The 22,757-nt window shown below is 38.3% G+C and overlaps 1 protein-coding gene across 1 annotated transcript; it reads left to right on the forward strand.

Annotated features, from left to right (window-relative positions):
* Positions 1–60: 60 nt before the first annotated feature.
* Gpalpp1 (GPALPP motifs containing 1) lies at positions 61–21,603 on the forward strand. The gene is made up of 8 exons (XM_090342110.1): positions 61–232; positions 2,956–3,088; positions 3,837–3,935; positions 7,014–7,119; positions 11,683–11,814; positions 12,219–12,383; positions 14,762–14,860; positions 20,809–21,603. Exons 1-8 carry the CDS (start codon positions 142–144, stop codon positions 21,025–21,027), a joined length of 1,044 nt encoding a protein of 347 aa, XP_090198236.1. The 5' UTR covers positions 61–141; the 3' UTR covers positions 21,028–21,603.
* Positions 21,604–22,757: the final 1,154 nt, after the last annotated feature.

The raw sequence follows: 22,757 nt of genomic DNA on the forward strand, positions 1-22,757 counted from the left end.
TAATTACATCGTCTCCGCCAACCGCGGGCGGACACGTCATCAGTCGGCGCCGGAAAAAAAACTTCCGACAGTCTCCGCGCTCCGCGGACTCCCTTTTGGATAGATTTGACGTACCTGGGCGACACTTGTCCGCCGCCGCAGATGGCGAGGGAGCTGATCGGACCAGAGCTACCCCCTGGCTTCAAGGCCAGAGGGACCGCGGAGGAGGAGGAGGAGCGAGACCCGAGCCCCGGTAAGCGGCCGCGCGTTCAGCCCGACCCGGTCCTTGGAGGCAAAGTCAGCGCATCCGAGGGCGGCGGAGCGAGGTGGCTCGAGCTCACTCTCCTTTTCAGGCCATAGTGGTGGGGAAGGAGGCTCCTCGGAAACCGCTTTAGCGTGATATAAGTAAAATAAGTAAATAATAAATAAATGAACCAGCGCACTAAACAGAAGCCGGATACCTTGCCAAATTGATCAATAGTCAATTCAGTCATCTCATCCTCCCGTGCAACTTTATAAGGAAAAGGTTATTATCCTCATGTTACAAATTGGGACCTTGGCGCCCGGGAAGAGTCACAGATCACACCCTCATTGGTGGAGTTCAAAGTAGAACGAAGCGGTTTTTCTCATCCCTGCCCCAGGTTGCCTCTCCTACTAGGTCAATGCAGGAAACCCCATGTCCTCCAGCCTCAGACCTGCCTACCTCTCCTTGGCGTCACACACACCGCCTAGCACCGAAGCCCAGTGTCCACATACTTTCACCAGGGCTAAGCTCCTTTTGGTCTCTGATTGGATTCTTACGTAAACCAATTTACAAACTCCTATCCATCCTCCAACTGAACGTCCTCTTTCTAAACCCTCCCAGATTTTTTGTGCCTTCCTCATTATCCTCACGTTTTTCTCTGTCCAGTCCACTGCATCTTTCCTTATACTCTTGTTTCTTAAAGTATAACGGACATTCCCAGGTAACAAGCAAATGCTTCTCAGGTGCCTCCTGCAAAGTTTGTTCTTACTTGTTTACTGGGAGTGACACAAAAGACTATCCCGCTGCGTGCCAGGGATTCGTAGTTACTTCAGAGGCTGAGATCTGAGGATCAAGGTTCGAATCCAACTTGGGCAGAAAGTCCATGAGACTCTTATCTCCAGTTACCACTAAAAAGCCCTTAGTGGAACTGTGGCTCAAATAAGGACTAGCCTCAAGCAAAAAATAAAAACAGAAACTCAAGGCTAGAGTTCATGGTCTGAGTTCAAGCCCCAGGACTGCACAAGAAAAAAAAAAAAATCCCAAACATTTCTCAATCAAAATTTTGTTTCTTTACCCAGATACGATGTTTCCACTGTAGGTTTCCTTCCATCTCTCATTTCTGATAGAGCCATTTTTAAAGGTTTTGCTTTTATTTTAGCAAAGCCTATTCAGTTTAAAGTTCAAGAAAAATGTAGGTAAATCTCATTGGGTGACCATTCTGCAATTCATTTACTCATTTTACTGTTGACTGGCATTTTAATACTTTCTATTTTTGGCTGTTATAAAAAGTGATGCATAGTTCAAGCCTGTAATCTTAGATACTCAGGTGACTGAAATTTGAGGATGGTATTTTGAAGCCAGCTCAGGCAGAAAAGTCCATGAGACTCTTGTCTCCAATAAACAACTCAGAAGAAGCGGAAAGGGGCCTTGTGGTTCAAATGATAGCGCAATAGTCTTGAGCACAAAGAGGCTTGGGGACAACATCCAGGCCCTGAGTTCAAACCTCAGGACTGGCAAAAAGTTATGCTTTCCATCATAATACCTGTTTTATGTTAGATGCCCTTGGGTTCAAAGTCCTATGCATTTAGCCAAGTTCTCAGTATATATGAGGACGATGCAAATTTTGGCAGGTACAGTAACTTGGTGTTACAAGAGAAATTATGTTATTTTATGGTTTCAAGTGTGAAGATGAGCAGGGATCTTTTTTTTGGTCAGCCATGGGACTTGAACTCTGGGCCTGCATGCTATCCCTGAGCTCTTCAAAGATTTCTTGAATTTTATTAAAAAGATCACCAGGCGCAATGGCTCATGCCTGTAATCCTAGCTACTCAGGAGGCTGAGATTTGAGGATCAAGGTTCAAAGCCAGCCTGGGCACAATAGGACCTGAAACTTTTATCTCCAATTAACAGCTAGAAAAGTATGGGCTTGGCTCTTGGGTAGGGGTAACGCCTTACCCTTGAGCTGAAGAGCTCAGGGACAGGTCCCAGGCCAGTTCAAGCCCATGACCCACAAAATATAAATAAATAAGTAAATCTAAAAAGATGGTATATAATTGGGTGCGGTGGATGGCTCACACCTGTAATCCCAGCTACTCAGGAGGCTGAGATCTGAGGATCTCTCAAAACCAGCCTGGGCACTAAAGTCTGTGAGACTCTTATCTCCAATTAACCACCAGAAAAGAGGTGCTGTGGCTCAGGGGGTAGAGTGGTAGCCTTGAGCTGAATAGTTCAGGGACACACCCAGGCCCAGAATTCAAATCCCACCACTGACCAAAACAACAACAAGAAAAGATGGTATAAGGCCAGGTATTGGTGTTTCATCTTTGTAATCCTAACTACTTGGGAAGTTGAAATCTGATGATCTCTATTCAAAGCCAACCCAGACAAGAAAGTCCATGAGACTATCTCCAAGTAAACACTGGCTGGAAATGGAGCTATGGCTCAAAAGATAGAGGGCTCCCCTTAGTGAAATAGCTAAGGGATAGCAACCAGGCCCCAATACCAGCACAAAAAAGTGAGGGGAAGGGAGTTATAACATAAAGTGATTGCATTCTTAGAGTTGGAAAGGATGAAACCACTGTACATAAAACAGGACCAAATGTTATGAGAGTTCATAAAAAACTATGCATAGATAGTGCTGTGACGTTAAGAAAAGAATGTGAAAACTTATCAGTGAAGAGGATTCAGTGAAACAGTTGTGGCTGCTTATGTCACACGCAGCAAATCTTCAGTTGCAGGACCAGCTCTGCCCCCTAATTATAAAAGCAGTAGTTCAAATTCATCAGACAGCGATGAGGACAGCAGTTCTTTGTCTGAAGAAAGAAATCAAGAATCTGAAGAAGATGACAGTGGTCCAATTGCAAAGTAAGTATTTTAAGTTACATGATAAATCAAAAGCAAAGCATTAGCTTTGACTAGAACACATAGCTTGTAAAGGCATATGGATTTGGGTTTCTGTAACACTGAAAAAATAATTTCATACATAATTTGATCATAAACAGAAGTTTATTTTAGTGCTACATAGCTGTAGATATATCTAGAATTTCAACAATTTTTTATGATAGTGAGGATTATACATGGTAGGCAATTAATCTTGCCTACATTCCCAACCCAGCAAAATTCTTACATATGGGATTTTTTTTTTCTTTAAGGTGTTATTCAAATGAGAAAATGTTCTAAACATTCTAGCCCTGCACCTTAAAAAAAAAAAGGTTTATATGTTGTGCTTGTTCTATTTAAATACTAGGCATGCAATTAATTAGCTAATTATTTCTTTGAAAATTGAAATTTTCCACCAGGAGTCAGTGGCTCACACCTATAATCCTAACTACTCAGGAGATTGAGATCTGAAGGATCACGATCTGAGAGCTGCCAGTGCAGAAAAGTCCAGGAGATATTATCTCCAATCTAGCTATCCAAAAGTAGTATGGGCAGTGTGGTAGAATGCCAGCCAAGCGAGCAAATAGAACAAGTCTGAGGGCTTAAGTTCAAACTTCACACACTCACACACACACACACTCGCTCTCTCTGTCTCTCTCTCCCTCTTTGTCTGTCTGTCGGTCTGTCTTTGTGGAAATTTTCTTGACGTAAAGTTACACTATTGTGTTTCTAGGAAACAGAGAAGTCAGGATGACAACAATGAGGAGGAAGAAGGATTCTTTGGACCAGCCCTTCCTCCTGGATTTAAAAAGCAGGATGATTCTCCACCAAGGTGAGTCTTTTTAAAGGCCAGTCTTTTTAAATTATTGCCACCAGTATCCATTAATATGTGAAAGAGTTGTCTGAAATTGTTTTGTGTTTTTAAATATACCTATTTCCATAATGTTTGAAAAGAGTCATTCATAGGGGAAAGTAGTTGTTCTTTATAATAATAAAAAGTAATTATCATTTGCATGTTTATGACATCAATTATAGAAAACTTCCACATCTCTTTATTTCACACTCACAAAAGTGGTTGGGGGGCTGACTGAGACAGCACCCATTCCCCCTTTTAAAAAGATAAAGTAATACAGTCCAACAGGCATATACATACATTACAGGTGTGGTATTTTTCATCTGAAAGTCTAAAATCCAAAATATTACAAAATCCAACATATTTGAGTGCCAACCTGACACCACAAGTCTGGCTCAGTGTATTCAAATTTCATTTCATACATAAAATTTTTTTAATAGTGTGTACTTTTAGGCTGTGTGTTTAAAATGTGTATGAAACATGGATTTCACGATTAGACATAGACCCTAAGATATTTCATGTATATATTTCAACATCTGAAATGTGGAACACTTTTGTTTCCCAACATTTTTTCTCTTTTCTTTTTCTTTTCTTTTTTTTTTTTGATTGTTGGGGTAACATCTAGAGGGGTTACAGTTACATTGGTCAGGTAATGAGTACATTTCTTCTTGAACATTGTTACGCCTTCTCATGTTTTTCTCCCACTTCCCCTCTCTGCAGACCCTCCCAGTCTTATTGTTTTTCCCCTTCCCTTCCCTATTTCAAATAAACACGTAAGCATATATATAATATACCAGATAACAAAGTCAGATACAGTAATAACATGAGATAAATCATAAGGGGGAAAAAAGAAAAGAAACAACTTCACATAGTACTTTAAGAACAGCAATCACAAAGATAAACCTCTTGTTTCCATATCCTAGAGTTCATTTCGCTTAGTCTCATCCTAGATATGGCCATATGTACATAGCTTTTGAGCTATTCTGATCCTCTGGTAGGAGAATTCTAGATGTATACTAATACAAATGAGGAAACCACGGAACCTATGTTCCTTTGGGTCTGGCTTACTTTACTTACTATGACTTTTTTCAAGTCTTTCCATTTCTTTACAAATGGGGTGATGTCATTTTTTCTGATGGCAGCATAGAATTCCATTGTGTATAAATACCATCTTCCTGATCTGTTCATCTACTGAGGGGCATCTGGGTTGGTTCCATATTTTAGCTATGGTAAATAATGCTTCAATGAACATCATTTTGCTAGTGGCTTTAGTATGGCCTTGTTTCTGGACATTTGGGTAAATGCCCAGGAGAGTAGGATTTCTGAGTCATAGTGTTCCCCAACATTTTTAATAAGGGATATTTAACTATACTTAGATTTAAAGCAGTTTCTTAATAATTACATTTTAATAAAATAATTTACAAAATCTGTATGTGAAATAAATAACTAGCAACATATATTGGGGGTTGAAAGCTTCTAATACAGTCTTGATCATGCTGTAGTTATGTTTACTGTATTTTAAGGTTTTTATATACGCTTAGTTTATCTCCACAGATTCCCTCTAGTCAGAAAAATAAACTATAATTGTATGTGTAGCTGTGCTAAAAAAAAATTGTGTTAAGAGCAGAGCCTGGTGGCTCATGTCAGTAACCCTAGCTACTTGAGAGGCCAGCCCTAGCAGAAAAACTCAAAAGGCTCCTTCTCAATCCATAGTTGGATGCACTGGTATGCACCTGGCATCCTCACTTTGTGGAGGTCGAGATCAAGGAGATTATAATTTCAGGCCAGCCCTGGGCAAAAAAGTCTCTGAGACAGTCTCAGTAGAAGAAGTTGGACATGGTGGTATGCACTTGTCATCCTTGCTACCACATGAAAAATAAGATAGGAAATAAGATCCTGTCTCCAAAATAGACTGGAGGCATGGCTCAGCAGGAGGGGATCTGCCAGCAAGTCTGAGTCCCTGAGTTCAAACGTGAAAACCTCCAATGCAGGAAAAAATTGTACTCATAAGTAAAAAATGCTTTACTTATTTTAATTAATTGAACATTTATAACCACACCAAACTTCCCTATCATGTGCAAAATCATTAAGCTCAGAGAGAATTCATGAACCAAAACAGAGCCCAGACTTTCTGACCACTCTGTAAATGGAATACATCACAACCTGAAAAATTCAGCTTGTGCCTTGTCATCTGGACTGGTGACATGCACCCAGTGACAATTGTAGGAAAAAATATTATCATAAAAGCAAGGATGAGAAGCTGAAAAGTCTAAAAGAGACTAGAAAATACGTTTTCTCTTTTATTTTTTATAGTGTATATAGTAAGGTGCAGAATTCAGGCATTCTGGCTTTGTACCTGATAACAGTCTCTTTAGCATGTGGCAGAAGACAGCTCAGCTACTTATGGCTTATGTGTGTCTTTAAGTTTAAATTTTCCCAAAGTAGAGCAACTTATGCTGACCTGGACTGTGTTTGGGAAACAGAAAAGGGCCTGATTGAAATGTAGTTAGCACAGCAACTTTTCTTCTGTTCATAGGACTCAGTGAAGTAGGTAGCTACAGTCTTCTATACTTCCAGGCTTTTGGTGGATTATTAGTGAGGTTAGGGTGTAGATATATACACTGTTCTGGCACAGATTACTGACACATATTGTGTATACATGCTCTGTGTGTTCTCAGAAGAATCCATTTTAAACTTAAGTAAGTAGTTCAGACTATAATTATAATACCCTTAAGATACTTTTAGTGGACTGTGAACATCAAAACTGAAAAAGAGCCAAGGCAAAAAAAAAAAAAAAGACTTCGGCTAGTTATACGTATACTCTAAACCCATTATGAAACAGTATTATCCTTTTACTTACTTAATACAGTACCTTTAGAAAATAGTCATATACCAATATCAAAAGATTGCAGTAAGTTTTTTAAACTAGTAAAAATACTGTATTAAGATGCTTGGTTTAAACGTTGGTTATTATCTAACTTTATTATTTTTGTGAACTCTTACTCTGAAAACAGCATTTTAGTCGGGAGAATGACAAAGGACCATTTTATTTTTCAGGCCTATAATAGGTCCTGCATTGCCACCTGGGTTCATTAAATCTACTCAGAAAAGTGACAAAGGCAGAGAGGACCAAGGACAAGCATCAACATATTTCAACTCTGAGGTTTGGAACATTTTCATTTAAAAATAAGAGATAACAAACTCAGAACCTCAGGAGCAGTTGGAGATTAATATAAGATTCAGTTATATTCAGATTGGTTGAAGATCATAACATAGGTAGATGAACTCAAAAGCTAGCCACAAAGGTTCTGTTGGTATGAAATATCTTAGAAGACAGAGTTTTAAAGCATTAAGAAAGTAGAACATGATGAAAAAAATGAAGGAATTAGGGGCCAGGAATTTGGCCTAGTGGTAGAATGCTTGCCTAGGTTCGATTCCTCATTACCACATACAGAAGTGGTGCTGAGGCTCAAGTGGTAGAGCTCTAGCCTTGAAAAAGTCCAAGGACAGTGCTCAGACCCCGAGCTTAAGCCCAGGACTGGCAAAAAAAAAAAAAGAAGGAATTATTGTAATTATTGACCTGGAGGAGAGAAACTATGGAGTTTGTTCTTTACCTTGAGATTAACTCTCTCCTAGCAGGACTGCTACCTGTTTATAACAAATATACTTGTAGATAAGTGATTTTTATAAAATAATCAAGTGATTTTATAGTCAAATATGAAAGGGGCCCTTTTTCTCCTAAAAAATAGCTGAAATATGTATCATTTATAATATATTTTCCCCACATGTGGATCTGATCCTTCTCTCCAGTCTCATAAAATATAGTGGGTAACTTACCCAAGTTTACACATTGTTTACTTATCAAAGCCATTTTTTTTTTTTTTTTGCCAGTCATGGGGCTTGAACTCAGGGCCTAAACACTGTTCTTGGGCTTTCTCAAGACTAGTGGTCTGCCACTTGAGCCTCAGCACCACTTCCAGCCTTTTTTGTATATGTGGTACCAAGGAATCGAACCCGGGTCTTTGTGCATTCTAGGCAAGCATTCTATTGACCAAATTCCCCGCTCATCAAAACCAACTTTTAATTAGCAAACACCTCTTTCTACAAGTGAATTCATGTAGTCAAGAAATCACTGCTTGTCTCCACTGTAGTAACAGTTAAAATGCTATTGTGGCCAGACATGGTGGCTCATGCCTGTAATCCTTGCTACACAGGAGGCTGAGATCTGAGGATCATGGTTCAAAGCCAGCCAGGGAACTGTGAAATTCTTATCTCCAGTTAACCACTAGAAAACCAGAAGTGGCCCTTGGCTCAAGGAGTAGGGCAGGAGCCTTGACCTCAGGGACCGAGTCCAGGTCCAGAGTTCAAGCCCCATGACGGACCAGAGAGAGAGATTGTGAATGGAAATATGGTGCAGTGGTAAAGACTGAACTTTAGAGTTATTAACTCTGTGTGGTTTCTAAGAACAGCAGTGTTCCTGGCACATACTCAAAAAACGAATCTGTCATCAAATTACAAGGTTTTCTACAGATCTTCATTCACGTTGTTTGACCAAAATTTTACCAGACATCCATGCCCAAGCCAGTTAGATGGGTAGTAAGACTGGAACCAAAGTGATTGACAAAATTATCAACATTTTCCCCAGGAGTTATAAACAGTCACAAAAGAGGAGGAACAAAACGCCTGATTCTCTTTTTTAGTAGAGCAGTTGGCGGTGGGAGTATTTTTTTTATCAGCTCCATTTAAAAAACATGAAAGCCAAGGTTAAATAGGAGGCTGCAAGTGTGGCTCAAGTGGTAGAGTGCCTATGAGGCACTGAGTTAAATCTCTGTTGCAACTTTCAAAACAAAACAAAAATGAATGTTTTGTGGGATACTCATGGCTCATCTTATAAACCTAGCTACTCCAGAGGATGAGAGGGAAGGATCAGTATTCAAGATCCATCCAGGCAAAAAAGTTTACTATCTCAAAAATAATCTGCAAAAAGCATCCTCAAATGATAGAGCACCAGCCTAGCAAGTAGGAGATGATGAGTTTAAATCTTTGTAACAGAGCCGGGGGGGGGGGGGGGGGGGGGGGGGGGAGGGGAGGGCAGGGAGAACTGTAGGTTAGGTAACTTATCTGCAATCGCAAGGCTAATATTGTATTAATTAATTATAATGTTAATAATTACAAATGAGGTCTTTACCTTTAGAGTCCATACTAACCTAGAAGGGTGCATAGTATTTGTTTTTCTGAAAACATTAGCTTAGATTTGTGCTTACATTATAGTTTTCTGTGTTTGTCAATTTTTTCCTTTGCTTCCTCCATTTAGTTTATGACTCTTTATTTCTGAAAGTTCTTATCAAGACATGAACTTTCATAAAGCTGTCTTTAGTTAAATAAAAATATACCATTAGCTTATCCTACCTTCTTAAACAATAATAATACATTTATTGCTTCTTTTTTTTTTTTTTGTGGGTCATGGGGCTTGAACTCTGGGCCTAGGCACTATCGCTGAGCTCTTCAGCTCAAGGCTACCACCCTACCCCTTGAGCCACAGCCGCACTTCCCAGTTTTCTAGTGATTAATTGGAGATAAGTGTCTCACATTCTTTGGTGCCCTGGCTGGCTTTGAACTGCAGACCTCAGATCTCAGCCTCCTGAGTTAGCTAGGATTACAGGTGTGAGCCACCGCACCCTTTTATATTGGCCCATTTTACTTCTAATCTGCATAGAATTAAAAATAAAGATAATATCTGTGATGTCAAGGAATTTCCTATAGTAGAGCTAATCTATAAAACACTTGAAGTTAAATCACAAATAGTTTAAGAATAGAACAGAAGGGTTGCTGTCACTCTATATAAGAATTCTTGACTGGGAATGTGACTTAGTGGTTGAGCGCTTGCCTAACATACATAAGCCTTGAGTTTGATTCCTCAGTACCTCATAAATGGAAAAAGTCAGAAGTGGTCCTATGGCTCAAGTGGTAGGGTGCTTGCCTTGAGCAAAAAGAATCTCAGGGATAGTGCCCAGGCCCTGAGTTCAAGCTTCAGGACTGGCAAAAAAAAAAAAAAAAATCCTGCCTTTGTTCATGGAATATTGAGTCTTAGATTCTAGCTTTATAATGTGAGGCAAGTTTTGTAGCTTCTTTTTTTATTGTATTTTATTGTTGAATAATGTATAGAGGAGGTACAGTTACATGTGTATGGTAATGGGTACATTACTTCTAAAACCTTGATACCCCTTCTCATGTTTTTGTCCCCTTTTCCCTCCCTGCAAAGTTTTGTATGTTTTCTTAGTATGCTTCTTTAAGCTTAGGTTTCCTCAAAAAGAAAACACAGCTAAGAATTAAGTGTGGCATTTTAATGCCAAAGTCCATACATACTAAATGTGTAGGGAGGATTTAGAGGACAAATAATTGCCAAGTTGTTACCAAAACTCATTGGTATCATGGTTCAGAGATAAGAAAACTCATTGAGAGTAAGCTACATTTGGGTGATTTGTGGGGAATGAAAGCAATATAAAAAAAACTCCTGCCAAGCACCAGTGGTTCACCCCTGGAATCCGAAACACTCAGGAGCCTTAGATCTGAGGATCTGAAGCCAGCCAAGGCAGGAAAGTCCATGAGACTCTTTTCTCCAGTTAACCACTAAAAAGTCAGAAGTGGCACTATGGCTCAAGTGGTAGAGCACCAGCTTTGAGCAAATAAGCTTAGGGACAGTGAACAGGCCCTAGTTCAAACCCCAAGGCTAACATAAACATACACACACACACACACACACACACACACACACGCATGTGCGTGCACGCATGAACGCACATATACATACATACACACGTACTTCCTGATCTGACTAGTAAGAAGAAGAAGAGGAATCATTTAACAGTGTAAAAATCAAGTATGTTACTGTTATCTATCACGAAAAATCTCTTGGAGGACAAGGACAGCCTTCCATCCCTGCTGTATAGACCATGTAGCAGACCCACAGAGGGAAAAAAATGCTTATCAAAATGATTTAATAACAACTAGTTGAATTCCATTAAAACAATGCTATTTTACCTTTGGGGTAAGTGAGATACTTTGGAACAAAGTTACTTGGATATAGGCCAGTGTTCTATGTTATTACATAGTACTTCTGTTGCGTGAGGGCCGAAAAATATACCTTGCTTGCTGATATCTTCCAAAGCACTCTTTGTGTACCAAAAATAATATTTGATTTCATCTGTGTTGTCACTGATAATTGGTTTAAAAAAAAAATACCCTTGGTAATTCTGAGGCCATATCTGTGTCCACCAAGACACCAAGAGGAACATTAAAATAATTGAATAAGAGGAGGGGTAGACAGCCCACTTGCTTTGGGTTTATCATTTCTGTACTATGCACTTGCAGAAAGCAAGGAAAAGCTCGTCATGCATTAGGGATGAGCTGGTACATTTTCTTTTTGTTCTGTTGTCTATGGATAATCTACTTCAATTTGAGTAATGTGGGATTTTTTTTTTTGCCCTGAGGCTTAAACTCAGGGCCCAAGCACTGTTCTTGGGCTTTTTCCTCAAGGCCAGCACTCTTCCACTTGAGCCACAGCACCATTTCTGGTTTTTCTATGTATGTGGTACTGAGGAATTGAACCCAGGTCTTCATGCATGCTAAGCAAGCACTCTACCACTAGGCCAAACTCCTGGCCTAGGATCTTTTTCTATACCTACTAATCTCCTCTTGGATTAAAAACAATGTCTTGTTTTAAAAGGAAATAGACAGCAGTGAAAATGAAGATATTATTGGACCAATGCCCGCCAAAGGACCTGTTAACTTCAGTGTAACAGCAGAATTTGAAAAAAGAGCCCAGAGAATGAAAGAAAAATTAACAAAAGGAGATGATGTAAGGTCTTTTAAACCTTTTAAGAAATAAACTACATAAAATTAATTTTAAAACTAAATATACTATTTATAATCTTAAGATTGCTTGTATGTATATGTCTGTATCTATTTCTACTTGTATACATTGTAAATGTTGAAATCTAGCATCTTCATACCCCATAAATTGCAAAGGGAAAAATTGGTGACATTGTCTACTAAAAATATTCTGTATGGCAAAAGATAGCCAGAAGAATAACAAATTTGGGTGAAGTACTTCCTAACATGTACTACAAATGTATGTCACAAAACTATCATTTCTATTGAAGTTTTAAAGCAAATTTAAAATCTTATTTGGCAACCATAATTACAATATTATCTGTACACTGTCCACGGTGCTTTCTTTTCACCTTTTTATTTCTCTTAAAGGATTCATCTAAACCAATTACAAGAGAATCATGGATGACTGAGCTTCCTCCAGAAATGAAAGATTTTGGTCTTGGACCAAGGACCTTTAAGAGAAGAGCTGATGATAAATCTGGAGACCGATCAATCTGGACAGATACTCCAGCAGACAGGGAAAGGAAAACTAAGGTGGGAACCTTTATTTGGTTGTGTGTTGGTTTATTTATGAATTTTGTCTGTGTTGGCTCAGTTTTGCTAGGGCAAAAGTATTTAAGGGTTCTTCTTTTGGAAGCTCTGATTCCAAAGGGAAAATACATGTTTTCCTCCAAAGTATAATTATGAGGCAGGAAAGTCATACTGTTATGTACTATTTTCTAATTAGCAGACTCTTCTAAAGCTTCAGCCCTAAGTCACAGATTAACTCTTTTCTAGGGCAGTCACAAAAAATTACATTTTTATTGGCATGGTAGCTCACGCCTGTAATCCTAGCTACTCAAGAGGCTGAAATCTGAGACTGTGGTTCAAAGCTAACCCAGGCACTACAAAGCCATGAGACTTATCTCCAGTTAATCACTAGAAAACAGGAAGTGGGGCTGTGGCTCAAGTGGTAGAGCACTAGCCTTGAGCTGAAGAGCTACGGGACTGCGCCACCCCCTCCATGACCACCCCCCCAAAAAAAGTCCATCTTGACCCCTCTAAATCCAAATTTCCTAGTTTTCATACTACATTATACTGACTGCATGAAAATGTATATTTATTTATTTATTGGTGGCCATGGGGTTTGAACTCTGGGCCTGGGTGCTATTCCTGAGCTCTTTATCTCAAGGCTAGTGTTCTACCACTTGAGCCACAGCACCACTTCTGGTTTTCTGGTGGTTAATTATAGATAAGAATCTCAAGAACTTTCATGCCTGGGCTGGCTTTGAACTACAATCCTCAGATCTCAGCTTCCTGAGTAGCTAGGATTACAGGTATGAGTCACCAAATTTTCAGAGTAGCATGGCAAATACCTAGAGAATTCCCAAAAATGGCTGGAGTCAGGTGTGCCAAGGTCCACATGACTTGCCAACATAGTAAGAAGCATCTTCATTGAAATATATTGTGTTTTTTCTTCCTCCTCCTGTCTTCCTGATTATTTATTTTAGAAAAAGAACTACTCCTTAAACTTATTCTACCTAAGGGTATAATTTCCATAAGATATCCCATCAAAGGCTTAAATGCTTAATTCTGATATGATCAGTTCCACACTTACTTCATCTGTTATTTACTTTGATCCTCAGTCTTAGACTTCTCAGAATCATTATTCTCTTCCTGTAACTATGAGTTCAATACATCTTCTGTCAGGCATGTTTGGTAGAAAGATAAAGTAACTTCCTATGGATTGTTCTCTTGTAGAGAGGTGGTTATAAAGTAGGGGTTATTTTATGTTGTGGTATCTTTGTGATTGTCTTGGGGTTGAATTCAAGGCCTTACACTTGCCGCACGGGTACCCTTCTACTGAGCTATACTTGCACACTTAGAAGTGTTACTCTTGAAGGGTGGGGATTCATTGAAATCTGCACACTCTATCACATTTGGCAACATCACAAATTCCCTTTGTCCCTTAGATTAAATAAATATCTCAGAACAGTAATTGAATGTATATGGAGGCAAGAGTAACAAAAGATAAACTGTAAGAGAGCCACACATATTGTGGGAAGCATAGCTTCACTGATTTTTTTTGAGATTGAACTCAGAGCCTCATACTTGCTAGACAAGTGCTGTACAAATTGAGCCATACCTCCAGTGCCTTTGCTTTTCATGTGTTTTCAGATAGCACTTTTGTGCTTTCGCCAAGCCTACCTCAGACTATGATTCTCTTCCTAAGATTACAGGCATGCACCATACAATATTTGTTTGTGAGATTAGATCTTTTTAGTTTTAACCCAGCTAGCCTTTCTGTCTCTTTCTTCTGAGTAGATGGGATTACAGAAAAGTACCACCATTCCACTTCTCTTAGCTCTGTAGCTTCAACCACATACTTCCAGGCCCTTTTGCTCTGGTTATTTTTGAAATAGGGGGTCTCCTTTTTTGCCTGTACCACTCTCCTTTTGATCTTAGCCTTTTGTGTAACTAGATAACAGGTATGCACTACCATAACCAGCTTATAGTTGAGATAAAGTCCCATAAACATTTTGCCCAGGTTAACCTCAAACCAAGATTCCCCCTAATTTCTGCATCTAAATAGCTAGGATAATAAGCTACCTGCCCTGCTCTTTTCACTGTGTTTGATAACAGATGATAGATTTCTTTTAGTCATTATTTTGCTACATCTTGTTATTATTAGTAAAAACTTACTCTAGGCTTAATAAATAAGTAATTTCTTCCTGTTAGTTGATTGGCTAGAGGTTTTGCTTACAAAATAGGCTACTCATGAATTGATCTCTTCAAATATATAAAAATTTGTAACTGGAAGGAAATCAACTAGCCTAAAAGACTAGTTTAGGTTCTTGTTATTTAATCTAAGTAAAAATAAGATTTATTTTTATTTTATCTTGATTAATATGTTATCTATGTTTGTTCTTCAGGAAACACAAGAATCAAGGAAGTCATTGGGTAAGAAGGATGAAGACCACATACCTTCAGCAAGAGATAAGAGATTGGCTGAGCAAGTGTCGTCCTACAATGTAAGAATTTTTCAAAGCAGCTACATTAAAATAAAATTCACTCCTAGAATTCATGCAGTTCAGTAGTTTTCAGTGTGGCCAGGAATATCTGTAACTTTTACCATTGTCAACTTTAGACATTTCCTGTGCCCCAAAAAGTTTGTACCCTTACCACAGCTTTCTGTCAACTAGCATCCCCTTCTAGCCCTAAGCAACAACTGATCTTTTGTCTCTATAGAGTTCCATTTTGTAAGTCAACATAAATTAATTTTACAAAGGCATTTCAATCTGATATTTTCCATATATGTATATAATGTACTCTGATTGTATTTACCCATGTATTACTCTTCCTCCTTTTTTTTTCTTTTATGTGCTGGTCTTTGGGCACTTAAATTTAGGGCTTAGGAACTGTCCTTGGACTTCTTTACTCAGACCTGGTGCTCTGCCACTTTGAGCCATAGTGCCACTTCCAGTTCTCTGGTGATTAATTAGAGATAGAGTTTCACTGACTTTCCTGCCTGGCCTGGCTTCAAACCTTGATCCTCAGATCTCAGCCTTCTGAATAACTAGAAATACAGACAAGAGCCACCAGCGCCCAGCTCATTCATTTTTAGTTATAATCCTTCTTACTCTTAAAAACTAATGAATGAGTATGCCAGGCACAGTGGCTTACGCCTATAATCCTAGCTACTCAGGAGGCTGAGATCTGAAGATCACAGTCCAAAGCCAGCCTGGGCACTAAAATGTCCGTGAGACTCTTATTTCCAACTAACCAGACCTGAATGAAAACAAAACTCCAACATTTCAAAACATGTCAGATGCAATATCTAGTAGTTTCAAGAGCCACAGTTTATACAGTAATTAATTATGTTAGAAGAATGGTTTAAGATTAACAAGCTAGCTTATTTTCCAAACTGACTTTCTTATAAAACCAAACACATCTATACTATGACTCTATAGTATTTTACTCTAATTAAATACATTCCAGGGTATCTATTTAAGATGAATGAAAACATGTCCACCCAACTTATTCATAGTCGTCTCAAAAAAACACAGTGCCAAGCCAGGTATGGTGGCTCACACCTGTAATCTTAGCTACTCAAGAGGCTGAGATCTGAGGATCGTGGTTCAAAGCCAGGTTCAAAGCCAGCCTGGGCATTGAAGACCATGAAACTCTTATCTCTAATTAGTCACTAGAAAATGGGAAATGGGGCTGTGGCTCAAGTGGTAGGGTGGTAGTCTTGAGCTGAAGAGCTCAGGGACAGTGTCCAGGCCTAGGGGTAGAGCAGTAGCCTTAAGCTGAAAAGCTCAGGGACAGTGCCCAGGCCAAGTTCAAGCCCCACAACTGACCAAAAAAAAAAGACAATGCCTTTTTCATAATAGTCTTGAAAAAGATACAAAAATGTTCATAGAAGCTTATTAATATCAGCTATTATTACAAACAGTCCAGAATCAATCAATAAAAGAAAGAAAACTCAAACTGTAAAATGCAACAAATTAAAATAAATGCCAAACATGGATGAATCAAAGTCATTATGCTGAGTGGTTGGTTTGTCTTACACAGACAAGCACATGTTCTTGATTCTGTTTATCTGAAGCTCTGTAATATGCAGAATGAATAATATATGGTAGTAAATAACAGAACGTAGGCTGTTGGAATAAGAGGGTGAGATTTGACTAGGAAGTGGCACAGTGAACTTTCTGTAGTGATGGAAATATACAGAATTTTGATTGGATTTTGAATTATAAAACAGTACGTACCTAATATTTGCAGGTTTCATTACATCTAAGTTTATCTTAGAGAAAAACTTTAAGCAAATACTGAACAGTATTTAATGAATGTTTTTGAAGTACTTAGAGTGATATGTAATGGCCTATAGTTTAGTTTAAAATGCACCCAGAAACTAGAGTTTTGGTGTTATGCTGATGCTCAGTAATAAAATGACTTTTTAATACTAATATAGTCTTAAGACTAAAATACTCTGTAGCCCTAGTCTTTTGATAAACTGAAATTTTAAAACTACTACCATGAAAACAAAATAAAAAACAATCATCCAGAAACTAAGCATGAGTTTACAAAAGCTATTGAAAAAGCCATTCCATTCAAAATAAACTCTTCAAAGTTTTATAAATAGTTCGAGAGCACAAACTTTTCAGGTTTTGGTTTTTCGGTTTTAGAGATTGAACCCATACCTGCTAAGTCCTCATTTTTGCTAAGTGATTGGATGTGACTAATTAGCTGATTTTTTTTTTAAGCAAGCATCTCTATATCAGTTGACTTTAAACTTTCACTTAGAATTTTCAGTGAACTTTTTTTCGAGCTTTTAAAAATTGTTGTTATAAATGTGATATATATCGAGGGGTTACAGTTATATAAGCCTGGTGAAGAGTACATTTCTTTCCTTTCTTTCTTTTTTTTTTTTTTTTTTCCGGTCAATCATGAGGCTTGAGTTCTAGGCCTGGGTGTTGTCTCTGAGCCCTTCAGCTCTGTAGCCCTACCCTTGGAGCCACAGTGCCACTTCTGGTTTTTCAGTGGTTAATTGGAGATAAGAGTCTCACAGGCTGTAGTGCCTGAGCTAGCTTTGAACCACAATCCTCAGATCTCAGCCTCCTGAATAGGTAGCATTACAGGTATGAGCCACCACACCCAGTAAGAGAACATTTCTTTTTTGGAAAATGTGACCCCTTCCCTCACTTTCTCCCAGTTTTTTACCTCCTATCCCCACCCACAAGTTATACAGTTCATTTTCAAAATAGTATTCTTTGAGTACCATTGCTGAGTTTTTTCACACTTTGTCCCTCCATTTCTCTGTTCCCCCTTACCCTCCCAAAACATATAAACCAACAGAACAAAAAGAAAAGGAAACAAAAATAGCAAAAAAGAAAAAACCTCTTGTTTCCATTTCCTATAGTTCATTTCAAGAAATATTATTCTGTATAGTCAGATGTACATAGGTGCATTGTGCCTTTCTGTTCCTCTCCTAAGAGTATACTCCTTTGGTCTCACAGTGTGTGAATGTCATGTAAATTATTATGTCCCAGTGTCTTTTAGGTCTAGCTTCCACATTTGTGCCATTTGTCTCTTTGAGCTTGGCTTACCTCACTTAACATGATTTGTTCTAAGTCCATCCATTTCCCTGAAAATGACAAAATATTATTCCTTCTAATGACTGTAAAATTCCATTATAAGTACCACATTTTTTTTTGATCCATTCATCTGATGTAGAGCATCTGGACTGTTTCCACAAGTTGGCTATTTTGAGTAGTACAACAGTTTTTCTAGGTTTTTAAAATAGTTTTTTAATAGTTGAACCCTAGTTTGGCTTTGTGTGCCACAAAAAAAAAAAATAAAGAGTAAAGAGAGAGAGAGAGAGAGAGAGAGAGAGAGAGAGAGAGATCGATCAAAACAGGCCAACTGACAAACAACTGACAAAAAAAATAATAGTTTCTGGGCTGAATGCTCAGAATGCCCAGAATGCTCAGGCTATGTACATTTATGGATTGAATTGTTTCAATTGATTATAGTAGCCCAATAGTTTAGTGTGTTCTTTTGTCTCTATTGGTGTTTAGCTTATTAATATAAAGAATCAGTACATTAAAACTTGCCATCTAATTTTTCTCCATTTTATTTGCATTTTGTTCCATTTTATACACTTTGCTCATCAATATAAATCATTTTCCCCAGTAGTGGCTTTAGGTAAAGTAATGGGGTCCTTACCACTCCATCCTTTCTCATGTGTCCATACCAATGTTAACAGACTCTGTTCTCTATTTTCTTTAGTTTTTTTTTTCTAACATCTATAAGTCCTGTCCTTCTAACTTTTTAGCTTGTCATTCTTCCTTATTAATAATTACCTCTTCTGTTGAGTTACTGCCTTGTACTTAATTTTGATTGGCATATATTAGTTGTACAGAGAAGTTTCCTTGTGATATTTCCATGTGTGTATATAATATCCTTTGGTAAAATTTACCCCCTTGTAATCACTTTGTTAAGGATTATCTCATCAGCATGTAGAGATGTGATGATAAACCATCAAGTTTTGCATTTAGACAAACTACAAAAAAGCAAGACCTCCCCAATGTGTGTTCCTCTGATGGACCACCTATATCAGAACCTTGTTAATAAAACCACAGGTTTCTCAGAGTCCCAGATATCAATTCTCCCAGTCCGTGGAGGAACTTGAGAATCTGAAGTTCTTTAAGCAGCTCTGAGATGGAGACTAGAGATCTTCAAATACTTTTACTTGAGATCCCTTGAAAGAAATAGTTACGAATTGTAGATGAATAATCTTAAAATTCTGCACACCGGTGTACTGCATCGACTCCACTCCTGGTAACCCATATACCCCACCTTGAAGGTTGTTGTCTGCATTACCTTCGTCTACTACTCTAGCCTCTCGTTGCTTCTTGTCCTGAGCCATTTTATCTTGTACCCTAAACCTACTCAGAAGTCTGTCCTGAATTCCTTATCTATATTGCCTTTTCTCAACCCTTATCTTACTAGATAGCTCTGAAAATGTGAATAACAACCTGACTTAGCTAAGATGAAAGAAAAATAAATGAGGAACATAAAGGAGAATGAGCAGGCAAAAATTGAATGGGACAAATATTCTCCAAGGATCTGGAACATACCAATCTCTGCACAGCCCTTGAAATCTGCCACTTCTGTGCTCTTTCTTGTTTTTTTTCTGTTTTACTTTTGTTTTAGTTTCTGTCTGCCAGTGCCTCCTCTCCTCTCTACCCATGTATCCTTCAGGGACCCACATTCAGGAAGTAAGAGTAGAATCCTTTTATGACCATGTTTTTGGCTTATACTCTTTGTTAGTATATAAATAACATAATTAATTTGTTTCTCCTCCATCTTACTCTAATTTTACTGCATGATATGTAGTTAATAAATATCTTTTATTTCCATGAAAGTAAATTTGTCTTTGCTAGATACCTTTTGGGGTTTGGGAAAACCTGTTGGGTTTTTTTTTTTTTTTTTTTTTTTTGCCAGTCCTGGGCTTGAGCACTGGACTTTCTCAAGGCTAGAGCTCTACCACTTGAGCCTCAGCACCACTTCTGGCTTTTTTGTCTATGTATGTGGTACTGAGGAATCGAACCCAGGTCTTCCTGCATGCTAGGCAAGCACTTTAACCACTAGGCCAAACTCCTGGCCCCGCCCCCCGTTTTTTTTTTTTTATTGTAATTAGTAAAAGGGTTACATGATATTTGCCAGATAGAAGGTGCATTAATTCACATACATTGATACCCTTTCACATGTCTTGGTACCCATTACCCTCCCCCCCACACCCCACACCCGTTTTGGTTTTCCCCCCTTCCCTATCAAATTTCAAATAACCAAATACAAATAAATTCAATATATCAGATAACAAAGTGAGATACTATAACAATATGAGATAACCAAGGGGCAGCAAAGGAGATGAGAGACAACGTAGTACATTAAAGGACAACAATCATTCGTTATATGGCTTTTGTTTCAATATCCTGGAGGTCCTTTCAATTAGCTTCATACTATATGGCCTTATGTATCAAGATTTTGCTCTATTGTAGATCTCTGCTAGTAGAGTCCAAGGTTTCTACTGATTATGACGAATGAGGGAAACCATTGAGCCTAAGTTCCTTTGAGTCTGGCTTACTTCACTTAATATGATTTTTTCTAAGTCTTTCCATTTCCTAACAAATGGGGCGATGTCATTCTTTCTGACAGCAGCATAGAATTCCATTGTGTACAAATACCACAACTTGTTGATCCACTCATCAACTGAGGGACATCTGGAATGTCCCGCCCCGTCCCCGCCCCGCCCCCCCTCCCCCGCCCCCCGTTTGGTTTTTAAACAGCGTTAGTGAACACTGCTGCTGTATAATTGCTCTGCATTGTGATCATGTTCTCTGAGTAATCTGTTCAAGCCAAGTTGTATGGTTTTTTTTGTTTATTTTTTTCCCTGCTCTCCTACTATGTCTAGGAATCCAAAAGATCAGAATCTCTTATGGACCTTCATCATAAAAAACTAAAGAATAAGGCTGCTGAAGATAAAAACAAGCCCCAAGAGAGAATACCATTTGACCGGGATAAGGATCTCAAGGTCAATCGGTTTGATGAAGCCCAGAAAAAAGCCCTAATAAAGAAATCTAGAGAACTAAACAGCAAGTTTTCACATGGCAAAGGCAATATGTTTTTATAAGTAAGTATATTTCAGTAAAGTACATGTTCTTATCAATTTGAACCTTTCTGGATATTCTGTCATCTACAATAATTATGTGCTAAAATGTATTTCCTTTTGTAATAAAGTAAATTAAATCTTATTTTCTTTAGAGGTAATTAATGATTGTTGAAAAGTCAGCTTTATGGTATTCAAAGTGTGGGCTCCTTGAAAAATAATCTTACTTTCCTAATAATATAAGAAAGGGTTGTTAAAAATGATAAGACACTAGGCACTAGTGGCTCATGCCTATAATTATAGCTGCTCAGGAGGCTGAGATCGAGTAGGCTTAGGGAGGGCTGGGAGCGTGGCCTAATGGTAGAGTGCTCACCTAGCATGCACAAAGCCCTGGGCTTCAATTCCCCAGAACCGCATGCACAGAAAAAGTCAGAAGTGGCACTGTGGCTCAAGTGGCAGAGTGCTAGCCTTGAGCAAAAAGTGTCTAAGGACAGTGCCCAGGCTTTGAGTTCAAGCCCCAGGACTGGCAAAAAAAAAAAAAAAAAAGGCTTAGGGACAGTGCCCAGGCCCTGAGTTCAAGCCCTAAGACCAGCCTTCTCCTCCCCCCCAAAAAAAAACAAACAAACAAAGCTAAAGAGAAAGTTCAATGCAGAGTGTCATGAAGCATGAGTCAACAATGGAAATTAGAGGTTAGCTGATAGGGTTCCTGTTGAACAAGACCATAATTGGAAAATGCCTCTTGCTTTGAAAGGCCCTCTGTAAGTTTAGTTGAAACCATCACTAGTTACACCCATCATTCATAGCCCATTCCAACAGCAGTTTGTGATAAGGAATTACGTAAGAGCTATGGTTGCTTCTTCAAATCCTTATTTGTAATTGTATGAAATATAAATCAATATTTACATGTGTTTTTTAAAGGAAAACATAAAAATAGAAGTGTTTTCCATCTTACCGAATTCTATATTACCTGAGGGGGATTTCTCTGTGCTCTGAGGAAAAGTTGAAGAGTACTCTGTTTGCCAACTTTTATACCTTTGTTCTAGGTGTCTTAGTATTGGAGAATAATCATAAAAATAAATATATATGCAGAGACAAATTTATTTTTGTGTATCTTTTTCAGTTTTTTTGAAAGATTTTATTGACACTCATTTTTACATCATATTTCAAATGTCATGTTTAACGAACAAGGATTCAAGAAGAGAATCTCTTTATATAATCACTGGCACATAGATTTTTAGAATATAAAATTAAGCTGAGGGTTTGTATGTCATAGGTATATATATCAACCTATAAAATAAAACATTATGTCTATAGAGTATATATCCCATCATAGATTTTTATGTCTTGTAGCTATGTTTATATCTCCAAGACCCTGTCCATAACTTTGGGTACCCGAATATTGAATCCTCGCTCTTGTACTGTTTGGATCCAATATCCACATATTAACAATACCATGCACCTTTTGCTCCTTTGGTCTTGACTTACCTCACTCAACATGATTTGTTCTAGTTTCATCCGCTTCCCAGTGAATGCCATTATTTTATCTTGTCTGTTGGCTATGTAGAATTCCATTGTATATATATACCACATTTTTTGTATCTATTCATCTGCAGTAGGGCATCTGGGTTGTTTCCATCGCCTGGCTATTGTGAATAAGTACAGAAATGAACATGGCTGAGCAGGTGTCCTTATCATCTCCTGGGTTATGATGATCAGGATAGATGCCCAGGAGTGATATGGCAGGATCATAGGGA

The sequence above is a fragment of the Megascapheus bottae genome, chromosome 11, assembly GCF_031878675.1.
Source record: "Megascapheus bottae isolate mThoBot1 chromosome 11, mThoBot2.hap1, whole genome shotgun sequence".
NCBI lineage: Eukaryota > Metazoa > Chordata > Mammalia > Rodentia > Geomyidae > Megascapheus > Megascapheus bottae.